Source organism: Crocodylus porosus, unplaced genomic scaffold, assembly GCF_001723895.1.
Source record: "Crocodylus porosus isolate Cpor-Errol unplaced genomic scaffold, CroPor_comp1, whole genome shotgun sequence".
NCBI classification, from domain to species: domain Eukaryota; kingdom Metazoa; phylum Chordata; order Crocodylia; family Crocodylidae; genus Crocodylus; species Crocodylus porosus.
Window position 1 is genome coordinate 10,046,662 of NW_017728924.1, and position 12,670 is coordinate 10,059,331.

General features: G+C 49.1%; 1 protein-coding gene across 1 annotated transcript in view; it reads left to right on the top strand.

Annotated features, from left to right (window-relative positions):
* The window catches only part of PIH1D3 (PIH1 domain containing 3), a 29,821-nt gene extending 25,791 nt beyond the window's left edge, over positions 1-4,030 (top strand). The window contains exon 6 of the mRNA XM_019540305.1: positions 2,526-4,030. Coding sequence (XP_019395850.1) covers positions 2,526-2,655 — 130 coding nt within the window. The 3' untranslated portion in view covers positions 2,656-4,030. The remainder of the gene's footprint in view (positions 1-2,525) is intronic.
* Positions 4,031-12,670: the final 8,640 nt, after the last annotated feature.

The window sequence follows — 12,670 nt, forward strand, 5'->3', positions numbered from 1 at the left end:
CCTGACTAGATCCTCCCTGACCCTTGGCCTAGGTGTGCCTCCCCTGGGGCCTGAGGGGGATCAGTGGGGGGGCTGATCCAGTCCCTGCTCAGGAAAATGGAGGCAAAGAAGTCATTAAATAGGTTAGCTTTGTCATCTGGTGTGACGACCAAATTTCCTAGCGTGTCTTCCAGGGGACCCATGTTACCTGGTACCTTCTTTTTGCCCCCTATGTATTTAAAAAAGGACTTCTTGTTGTCCTTGATCCAGGTAGCTAGTCCCAGTTCCATCTCCACCTTGGCCTTCCTTACTGCCCCCCTGCAGCCCCAAGCAACCGCAGTATAGTCCTTCCTGGTGATGGCCCCTCCCTTTCATTGGGTGTGCGCCTTCCTTTTAGCTAGGAGACATTCCCAGATGTTTCTGGTGAGCAATGGGGGCTTTTGTGCCCTCCTGCTCCCTTTGATCCGTGTTGGGATTGCTTCCCTTTGGGCTTGGAGGATTGTCTCCTTAAGGAGTGACTGCTCTTCTTGTACACCTGGCTCCCCTCCCCTCCGGGACCTCAGTGCTTCCCTGACTATTCTCCTTAGCTCACTGAAGTCCGCCCTGCTGAAATCTAGGGCCACTGCCTTGCTGAAGGCCTCTGCCACCTTGCGCTGGATGGTGAATTCCAGCAGGCGATGATCGCTGTCGCCCAGGTGGTTGAGCACCCGCAGTCCCCTCACCAGGTCGTGGCCAGCACCAGCATCTCCCCTGGTGGGGCTGTGCACCTCCTGGGTTAGGTGGAGGTCCTGCATTTTGGCTAGGAACCTACATGAGCGGTCAGACCTGGCTGACTCTTCTTCCCAGCAGATGTCTGGAAAGTTCAGGTCACCCATGATGACCACATCCTTTGACCTAACTATCTTCGTGAGCTGACTTAAGAATTCCCAGTCTAGCTCTTCCCCTTGGTTGAGTGGTCTGTAGTAGACCCCCGCCATTAAGTCTCTTGCCCCTCGATTGCCTTGTATTCTAACCCAGAGCACTTCCTCTGACTCTGTGCTACTTGATGAGGATGTGTATTCCTCCCTAATGTAGAGCACCACAGCACCACCTTTCCTCCCTGTCCTGTCTCTCCTTTACAGCCTATAGCCCTTGATATTTACTGCCCAGTCGTGCATTGGGTCTCACCACGTTTCAGTGAGCCCCACTATGTCTGGGTTGGTGTTGGCTAGCAGGAGGGTAAGTTCCTCCTGCTTGTTACCCAGTTTAGTTGAAAGCAGCTTGGAGGCTGTGCTGCTCTGTGGCATCCAGGGACTTTACAGTAAGTGGAGTACTCCTTGGCTAGACGCATCCTCCTTTATTGTCAATGGACTGGCCAAGCCTTTAATCAGACTGCTCCCATTCCTTCTCCTTTACTGGAGAAGATAAGTTACCTCTTCCTGTGCTACATTCTCTGAAGACACATGTTGAGACCATATTTCAGATTTTCACCATTGTGACACCATAAGTGTGTCTTGTTACTCTGATTTTAAAATGCACAACTCTGCAGCAGCAAGAGCTGTGGAGGGGGCCCCACAATCCATTACCGGGGGCACTTTTACACGTGCTGTAGAACACGGCTCTGGGCACTTTAATTAGCAAGCCATGCTGATTAAAAGCACCCATGCATCACATGTATCAGCATCACTGCATGCCCCCATGCTGAAAAAATGGTGGCAGGATGCTTTGAACTAAAGTATATCAAAAATTTTTTATTTCAAAGTACACCACCACCATTTTCAGCACAGAGACCCGTGGTAATGCTGATACATGTGACACAGAAGGCTGCCAGAGCACATGGGTGTCCGATGCCTCTTGAGTCCTGGGGGACATGTGTCCCCCCTGTCACCAGTTGGGCAGGGGGGCTACCCTGGTGGCCAATCCTGCTGACCTGGGGGGTGTCCCCTGGTGACTGATCCTGCTAGCTGGGGGGTGGCGATCTCACTCACCAGGAAAGCGGCCACGCTGCTTCTGGAAGTCCCACAGCCACTTTTCCTGGCTGCCCTGCTCCCCGACCGGTGCTTGCAGGGGGGGCACTGGTGCTCCTGCCTGCCCCCCTGCCCGCCGGCTAAACAGGGAGCATGACCTGGCAGGGGGTGCACCGGCACTCAGGGGGTGCACATGCACCCCTGCTGGAGCATGTCAATTTCTGTGCTCCAGCAGACTTGAATACAATAATTAATCAAGACTGGATTTCCAGCATATTGGGGCAGGCTTCAATGTATATAGGTGCCCTGGAAGTATTTGTCACAGAACACAGCTAACAGCATTCGTGCATGTGTATGGAACCCTGGAACTATTTGTCACAGCACAAAACCAAGTGCATGTGGAGAGAGAACCAGTGTCGGAAGTATTCCACATTCTTCCGAGTTGAGCATGAGTTGTTCAAGAAACCCCACAATCTCCTGAAAGTATCACCATAACTTTAAGTAGACTACCAAACTCTGGCTTCTGGATTAACCAAGTCACTTGCATTTCCTTTTTTATTACTTTCTTAATATAAAAATACCATGTGTCCTGTTTTCTAGGAAGCTGCTACTGCACCTCCCTTACCCTGTGGACAGCAAGAATGGAAAAGCTTTTCTCATCTCAGAAAAGGAGACCTTGGAAGTCACCTTAAGGATGACAAGAGAGTTGGACTTCATCAACTTTTCTTAAGGGCAGGGAGAACTAGGGAAAGTTTTCAAGCAGGAATTTACATGGCCTTGGAGTTGTCTCAGAACCTGACATAGCAAAGCGAGGGACTGTTCCCATTTAGAATGGGTCAGGAGGGACAGAATCCTGCTGCAGCTCCTTCTCAGACATTTGTATGATGCAGTAGACCATATTGTACTTTTTGTGAAGGTGAGCAGGTAGCAGAAATGTACAACGTGGTTTTTCTTCCTATGGGCAATTTAGGCCTTGGAATCACAACCCTATCATATCCCAACTCATCCCATTCCAAGTGTGCCCCAACATCCCAGCTGTCATGGTATACAAAACACAAATGGGAGAGGTCTTTTCTGTCTCCTTGATAAATATCCTGCAAAGATCATGGCTGCAGATAGTTTCTCATGGGCTTCTGCTGCTTACTTTTAGGGTTCTCAGGTTAAGTCTTAATCTTGCCCTGTTAGGTTGTTCACATCAGTCCATATCTTCAAAAGGGGTGACCGGGATTATAGCTTCCAGGTCAGATCACAAACCTGCTGAAGTCAGTAGAAAGATACCTTGTTAGCTTCGAAGGGTTTGGATTAAGCCTCATGTAGTGGTATATAGCTTGTTCCAGAAGGTACAACTGAGGCCAGGATTCCTGTGTACTTAGTTTGAATGATTTGTCATGGGATTGGTACTGTTTAAATGATGCCTTAATATGCCATCTATGGATAATTAAAATGTTATTCATATGCCAATTCAAATTCTTGCACTGATACTTTTTGGAAGAGGTGAGGACTTATAACCAAAACATAAAATGGCAGGGAATACTGGGACATACTCGGTGGGTCCTTTTAGCTTCCAAATCTTGTAGATATGCAGCATACCAGTTTACAGGTATGTTCATTATGAGCTGTGTATTTGCCTAGACTTTGTAAACCACCAGTTACTTGTAAAATAGAAACGTCAGTAATTTCAACAGACAGTTTTGCAACATGCAGTATGAGACTATCAGAAGGGAAAAGTCCAGAAAATGTTGTCAATACATTTAAATGGGGAATATTATGATGTAAAAACACTTCCAGCAGTGTCTAGTAAGATACAGTATTCTGCTTCTATATTTTGATGTAAGCAGTTTGCCCAAGTGCAGAGCTCTGTAGGTCATTTCCCCAGAAGAAGAAACTGATGATGGAATCTGGTTCTTTGATACTTACTCTTACAGGAGTAATCAAGCAACAGGAGATAGTTTCTTTGTTCAAGCCTTTGTCAGCTGGCATTTGGCCCAAAAGCTCCCTCTGGTAGCTGTCTTCTCAACACGGTGCTAACAGTGCTTCTGCTGAAAGCAAGGCCAGCACAGAGCACACTATACCATCTGTGCGCTTGTGAAGGAGACTTCTTTGCTGTTTGTTTTCTTAGATGGCTGTTCCCACCAAGTTAAAGATGGCAGAACAAGGCAGCATGCACCTACATCCTGATTGTTGGCTTTCAGGAATAATTGTCAAAAATGTGTGGTACAACTTTAGCTACTAACCCAGCTCTTCCTCTGCTTATACTCCTAATCTTTTTATTTCATCTACATATAATGAATTATGCTGGTCCCCTTCCATCTCTGCCTCTTTCCAAAGACTGCCTGTAGAAGTAATAGGGGAAAGCTTATGTAGCAAAGCACCATTTCTTATAGAGGCTGAAGCATTGCAAAAGTCCCTCTTAGGTCCTTAAGTATATTCCAGAAGTCTGGAAACATAACCAAGAAATGCTGCTTTTGCACTCTCAGCTAGGCAAATAAATCTTTGTAACATTCTCAGTTAATCATTCAGGCAGTGAACAGGTATCACAGTGGAGAGAACAAGCAGGGCCTATCCTTTGATGGATTGGGTAGGTTTAACAACCAAGTTCTTGTAATCAGTATAAAATAGCTTGGGACCTGAAATTTCCTGGCAAAAAGTGAAGGAAGATGATTGGCTAGCTCTGTTGTAGCTAGTGCCCATACATGACAAGCTGTAATAGGGAGATGGATCCCCAGTGATGGAGATGACACACTGCCAATTATTTCCCAAAATAAGTATTTTTAGCTGGATCGATGGCAATTTGCAGGCTTCATTGTGCATCTCGATTAGACTATGGCACATTTTAAGAGAAAATGCCTGGTCCCCTGGTCATTGCAACCACTGCCTTTAAAACTCCTTTTGCTAAGGTCAGGACAGCAAAGCCCAGTCTCTGTTGTAGTGCTAATAAACTGATTAGAAAACAAAGAAACCAAGAGTTGCTTATATTGCATCTTATAACTTCTGGGAAGGCCTAAGTGTCTTCCAAATGATGTATTGGCTATTTCTGTAAATCACATTGGAATCTACCTCTTACAATCCACTGATTAAATGCTACAAACCAGTGCTTAAAAAGATTGCATTCGTTTGCCAAAAAGATGAGATCATTCTTGGTGGCTGTGCTTTTGTACTTGCTTCTGTTTCCAGAAGTTACAAGCATGGACCCTTCTGGCAAAAGGGCTGGATTTGTTGTCTTTGAATAAAATGAGGCTGCATCTGTCATGTAAAAGGAACTGGATTGTGCAAATGGAATGTAATCCCATATTTATACATGCCCAGACATCCACCCTGTTTCATTCCCCATGCTTTTAGATACAGAAAGCAACACTATTGAAGATCCTTCTAACAGGACTTTTTTCTAGTCCATAACAGACTGACCAAAGTCCCCTATAAACTAATTCAAGTATAGTATGAACAGCAACATTTCCGTTATCACTGGACATGTCTACATGAGATGCTACGGCGTATTGGTTACTGCGCCGTTATTTAGTACTTATATAGTCCCCATCCTGGTTGCCTTAGTGATGAAGTTCTTAATTTATTTACTGATACATTTATTACCTTAGAGGCTCAAAATTGTTTTCAAATCAATAGACTGAGTTTGGCTTGGTCTGTCTTTGTCCATTTACTTACTTATTTTTAATAGAATAGAAGTCTTGTTGCCCAGAGCCTTTGTTGTGTAGCTTGCCATCCTGATCAAGTGACCTTCCTGAATGCACAGATGAAAACCCCTAAAGTAGGGGCATTATTTGGGTCCACATAGGAGATACATAACCAGTATAAACTGGGAACATAACCAGTATAAACCAGGGTGTATAAGGGACACTACAACACCCCAAGGGGGCAGGATTCAAAGGTTAGACACTTACAATCATTGACAAAAAAACAGGGTTAGCAAAATATAAAACACAGACAGGAGCACAAAAGCAGTTCTGGGGAGGGCCACATTAGCAGTTCTGGGGAGCTGCCGCTGGCCAGTCAGCACCTAATCCTAACCCTAACCTTAACCCTAACCCCACCTCCCCTGCAACATCCTGGAGCCCGAACACCCTTCAGCTCCTCCCTGCCACTGCCAATAGTGCACAGCCTCAGCCCGCCTTGTACCCACTCCAAACTCTACCTGGTTGGAGTGGGCCAGCCAGAGCCCATGCGCACAGGCCTGACCCTGGCCTGCCCCTGCTTCAGAAAGCCCGCCTATGCTGAGCAGTCGCAGCAGCCAGGCAGAAGCTGCTGCTCCGCACAAGGAAAAAGTGGTCCCTCCCCTCACCACTGCCAGGCTTTTTTTGCTACAGCTACCCAGAGTCCACGCCCAGGCTGCCCTGCAGCTGCTCTCTGCTGCCGTCACTGCCACTTCCAGGCCGCCCAGCAGGGCAGCAGTGGCAGTGCAGAGGAGCTGCAGGGCAGCCTGGGCGCAGGCTCCGCGTGTCTGCAGCAAGAATAACTTGTCAGTGGTGAAGGGGAGGGGCCACTTTTTGCCCATGCCTAGCAGCAGTTTCTACCCAGCCACCACCACCGCCGCTGCTGCTGCTGCTGCGCGTGGGCTGGCAAGTCCAGAGTAGGTGCAGGGCAGGTTGGGGTTGGGGCTGTACACACAGGTCCCAGCTGGTCTGCTCTGCTGAGCCAAGTCCAGAGTGGGCACGGGATGGGATGGGTTGGGGCTGTGCATGGAGGTCCCTGCTAATACCATAGGGTTGGGGCCAGCAGCAACAGCAGCTGGAAGGGAGCACCCTGCCTGGGCTGCCTAGAAAGGCAGTCTAGCTGCGAGCTGCCCCAGCCTCACTACATGCCCACTGCATGGTCCTTGTTGTGGGGTGCTCCACAGGCTGAACAGTGCCTGAGTTAGGCAGGACCAAAGAACCCACCACAGGCCAGACAGCGTCCCTCTGCAGGCCGAATTCAGTCTGCAGGCCATATTTTGCCTATACCTGCCCTAAAGCCTCTCTCAAATTCTCACTTCCTTCCAGCCAAAAAAGAACAGAAGTTTGCTGCTGCCTCTTTATCCCCTCCATCCCCTGCCCCACAAGCTGAAATGCAATTGGACAAGAGGAATACAAATGCTACCACATTTTGGAGAAGTCTTGGAGTCCCACGAGCCAGAAGAGAGCTAACTCTCAGCCAGGGCCTTATTGGAAGTTACTTTACTGAACCAGTGCTGGCAGCAATCCTTCTGAAGAGATGTGTAACCCAGGTGGTACTCCAAGAGGTACCCCCTCTCCAATTGAAGGGATCAAAGCAGGTGCACAAGCACTGTGGGAGGTGTAGGGACTCTCCTTCCCCTATAGAGCAGAGCCAGGCCACCAACGGGGACTTAACCATATACCTTTCAATGAGAGAACAATACTGGGAACATAACCAGTATAAACCAGGGTGTACAGGGGACACTACAACACCCCAAGGGGGCAGGATTCAAAGGTTAGACACTTACAACCATTGACAAAAAAACAGGGTTAGCAAAATATAAAACACAGACAGGAGCACAAACAATAAGGAGTGGTGAAATATAAAAAAGACACAAAAAGCAAAATGTCAAATAACAAGGATATTTAGGGCCTTGGTACCTGGAACAGGGTAAAGACACAATGGCCCCTTTCCACTGCAAGAAGATATTCTTCTTGTTACCTCACTCATCTTGGCTGGGACTTAAACTCAGATCTCCTACATGGGAGATAGAGGAACACTGCCACACAGCCACCACTGGTGACACTGTTCTAACCTGCTAGGGGTCTTGACTTTCCCGGAGCCCTGGCCTCATATTGAGCTGTCTGACCTCTGATTGGAGGAGCTGGAAGCAGAGCTGGGAACCTGTCAGGTCGCTGCTCAGATCCTTGCTGGAGTGGGAGAAGCCTCTCCTCCTGGCTGCAGCCTCTCCCAGGGATCCTGGAGCCCAGTGGGGGGCCTCTCCTGCCAGCCACACTCCACACTGCTGAGGGTCCCACTGCTGCCTGCAGGTCCTGCTCTTTTAAGGCTCTTCTGGGGGCACTGCTCCTGCCCCACTGGCTCAGCTCTTGCCAGCTCTGTGAAGCTCTTTCCTTGTTGTCCCTCGCTGGTCTCTCCTGAGTCAGCCCATGTTGCCCCTTTTATCCCCCTCCAGTTGACCAAAGGGGCCAATCAGGGGACATGGGGAGTGAGTCTCTGGGACCTTATTGGTGCGGAAAGGGAATCCCAAGTCCTCCAATCATTTTTTGCCCTTTCAAAAACCCTGAGCCAGGTCACTGCCAGCCAGCTCGTCACAGATGCAAAGTACCATTTTCCTCTAAACCGCAAAACTGCTGCCTAAGTACCATTCCATTCCCTTCGGGCATCTTAATCAATTAAAATTACCAGCCCTGTTAAACAGCAGTCCCAGCCATTAAACACCATCAAGCTTTATTTGGTTCCCTAAGAAACATCTTAATTAAGTGTATCTTGGTTAAACAGAATATACTACTGCTGTAAAAGTGAAAGGGAAACAGTTGAGTACACCCTTATGGCTCTAGTACAGGGGCAGGCAATTATTTCGGGCAGAGGGCCACTTACCCAGTTCTGGCAAGCTGTTGGAGGGCTGCATGGGTAGTCCCACCCCTTGACAGGTGCCCCACCCCCTGGTCACCATCTTGGGACCAGTGCCCCAATGTCTTGGGACCAATGTCCCAGGGCCAGCACCAATGAGACCCAGAGCAGGGCGCAGGCTGGCAGGGGTCTATGGAGCCAGGCTGGGCTGCACCAGCAGGGAGAGGGGGGAGCTGGCCCGACTCCATAGAGCCCCTGCTGGCTGGGACCCTCTACCCCTGCTGCCCTGCTCTAGGCCCTGCTGGCACTGGCCCTGGGACACTGGTGTGGGTCCTGTGCTCCCATGCCTGATCACTCCCAGTGCCCCCCCAGCCCCACGGTATAGATGGGGGGCAGTGCACAGCCCCAACTGCCTGCTTGCCACCAGGGAAGGAGTGGTGCAGAGCATGGGGAAAAGCAGCCCCTCGCCTGCCCTGTGGCTGGTGCTCCCTGCTGTAGCCACTCGCAGCCCATGTGGGGCTGTCCTGAGGAGGCACAGGCAGCCTCACATGGGCTGCAAGCAGCTGCAGTGCAGAGCGCTGGCTATGGGGTGGGCACAGGGCCATTTTTCCCCCACTCAGCACCAGCTTGTAACTCACAGCCACTGCCAGCCTGGGCCCCGTGCCAGCTCTGGGCTCGCCTGTCAAGGCTGCACCATGGCAGCAGCAACTGTAGCCCCCCCACTTGCCACGCTGGGCAGCTTTTGCTGCTGCTGCCTTCCTGCAGCTCCCATGCTGGGTGGCCCAGAGGTGGCAATGGCAGCCTCACCACAGCATACCGTGGCGCAAGCTCCATGGCACCTTGGATGCCTTGCTGGGGCCACCCAGGGCCCTGTCTTCTGCCCTCTGTTGGGACTCGGGCTGCCTCATGTGGGTCATGATGCCCAGGCCTTGCCTTCTGTCTTCCGTTGGGGCTCAGGCCACCTCCTGTGGGTCCTGAAACCTGAACTGCTCGTCCTCGGTCGCACCCCACTGATGCCTTCCAGGTGCCTGGTCTCATGCTGAGGAGGGGGTTGCAAACCTGAGCAGGGTTGTGCCACTCCCAGCGTTTGGGATGCCGTGCACCGCTGCATGCACTGGGGTTCTTGGCTGCACACCAAGGGTAACAGACCTGAGGCACCAAATGCAGCTCCTAGGGACTGGTGGTCCCACACACCGCTATGTGCACCAAGTATCCTAGGACCTGACCAGCTCCCAGGGTTAGACCCATGCACCGGGTTGTGTACCACGTGGGGGCCCCAGCAGGCTCTCAGTAGTATATAGGCTCACCACCCTTCAATGCAAATGTGACAGGTGGGCGGGGGCAGAAGTCCCACCCCTTAGCCCTGCCCCTTTCCCCTTATATGGTGTGCAGTGGCTGCAGCCCTGCCTCTGATCCCAGCCACATGATGTGTGACATCACCAACTCAGCCCACCCCCAGTCATATGGTGTGTGACATCAGCAACTCTGCCCCCACCCCCAGTCATGTGGTGTGGATCACATGGTCCATGACATCAGAAAGACTGCCTATGCAGTCCCCCAAAGCCCAAACCTTTATGCTGCAAGGACCACCCTAGATCACGTGGTACAGTTATGAACTATCAGGTCCCAGACTACTCTAGCCCCCGGAGCACAGGCATGGCCTATGGGGTAGCAGTGGGGTGGTGTGACCCCTTTAACAACCCACCTCACCACCCCTGGCCAATTGGCGGGCATTTCAGATGCCTCAGACCTCCCCAAGAATGATGCTGAACCAATTGGAGCAAGTAGAGGAGGTGGGATTTAAGCTGCAACCCTACCAGGTCTATCTGCTGTCCCAAACCACCCCTCAGTTTGTCTGAGACCATGCTCAGACATGGGGGGCAGACATGACCTAGATGCCAAGTCTACCAAAATATGACCAGGGACCATGACAGAACTCAAGCAGTCCGTATTGAAACCACCTATGGAGAGTGTGGACAACTCTGTCTCAAGGGACTCTGCGAGGTAACTAATATAGATGATTTCTGTGGGGGCGATTTTCTTGTAGCTGTCTGGCCCTGTGTTAATAACAATGTTTTTGCAGGTAGACGATGCCTTCATAGAGAGTTTTCAAAACATGCACATTGGCACCCAGCTGAAAGTAAAGGTCTTTTGCGTGAACTGTTTTTGTGTCCAAAAGAGAACAGTTTGAGACCAAAGACTGATGCAACATTTTTGTCCAAAGGCAATGACCATTAACCCTGGCTTTGAGCCTGTGGAGATTGCCGAGCACGGCTATGAGCCCATGGAGGTCACAGAGCAGGGGTGTACTTGGGGGCTATTTTCAAATAAAGTAGTATCCCAACCCCCTGTTCAGAAGAAGGTTTCTTGCATGACCTGGTTTTGAACAACTGTTCAAGACGAGGCTGAAGACCTCGTTAATGTTGTATTTCTTACCTGCTTAATAAACCTTGTTTTACCATGGTTTAAATTTGTCCTCAAGCGTTTGAATGCAGCACACGGGTGTTAGCGTGGGGTGGGTGTGGGGGTAGCGGTTACCAGACATGTCTGTACAGAAGGCTAAAGTTAAAGGAAGTTCATTACTCTTCTGGTGAAGCTGGCAGTTTTGGTGGGGTGAACGTGCTTTTTCAAGCCGCCAAAAGGCAGAATAAGGTTTTGAACAGGAGCGGGGTGGCCGCCTGGCTTTCAGAGCAGGACGCTTACACCCTACACAAACCGGCGAGAAGACGTTTTAAAAGAAACAAGACTGTTGTTTCAGATATTGATGTGCAATGGCAGGCAGATTTGGTGGATATGCAGCAGTTTTCCAAGTACTATCATGGGGTCAAGTTCATCTTAACAGCAATAGACATATTATCAAAGTATGCCTGGGCTATGGGTCTAAAAGACAAATCAGGCGGTGAAATAGCTCAGGCCTTTAAAACAATTTTTACAGAGGGCCACGTACTTCGAAAATTACAGACTGATCAGGGAAAATAATTTTTAAATAAGTCTTTAAACAAACTGTCAAAACAATATAATATTCCCCATTTTGTGATAAATAGTGAAGTGAAAGCGGTGGTGGTAGAGAGGTTTAACAGAACATTAAAATCAAAGATGTGGAGGTATTTACAGCCTGCAACACCTTTCACAACATTGATGTGTTACCAGAGTTTATAAAGAGCTATAACCAGTTTTCACAGAACTATCCACACCAGGCCTGTCGACATGAACTTCTCAAATCTCCATGGGCATGGAAAACCTTGTACAGGGACTATTTCAGAACAAAAGCAGCAGCACCAGTGTTTAGAAAAGGAGGCCACATGAGGATGTCTAGGACCAAAAGGAGGTTTGAAAAAAGTTATGAGCAAACATTCACTGATGAGATTTTCATAGTGGATGAAGTCCTTAGACGCATGCAGACCTGTATACCACCCAGAAGATTATGAAGACGAACTTATCGAGGGTTCTTTTTACCCTGAAGAACTACAACAAGTGGACCCCAAACAGGACAGAGCTTACAGGGTTGAAAAAGTTCTAGCAACGAAAGGAAAGAGAAGAAAGAAGTGGTTATTGGTGAAATGGTTGGGGTGTCTGGCTAAATTAAACATCTGGGTGGAAGCCTCTCAAGTTTGTAACATACCTCAGTCAGAAGGCTGAGATGTGTGATGGCGGCTTTTACGTCACTTTGCCCAACAACGCTTGCGCCAGGATTTTTCTGCAGAACACCAGCTCAAACTTTACCATAGAGCTGGTTAAACCTCTGGATCTGCTGGGGAACTGGAAGACAGGGTTAGCAGAAATATAATACCCACACAGATGGAACAACATCAATGAAGACACCCCTTTCAAAATCATTTCTGGGACTAAAAAATGGGAGTACCTCCTGCCTCGGGGGGTATTATACAACTATCACAGAGTTACTGGATCTTATGAACAATATAATTACCACCCACCCTACTCCACCTGAATTAGTTATGCTCTATGATCAGGTGAGCAGAAAAATTAGACTGAAAGCCAGCTATAGCTCCTATGCTTTTTCTACCGGTGGGGAACTAGCCTATATTTTGGAGTGGCTACCCGGGTCCACTTTTAAAAAAGAACACTTTACGGCTGATATTACCGGTGGGTTCAATTCACTGTATGTCTACACAAAGACATTGTGGAACTTCAGCTTGTCAGGGAGTTTTCGGTTCCTTTGCTACTCTGCATCCCTCTCTGTCGGAATAACAACGAGTTTGTCACCATCA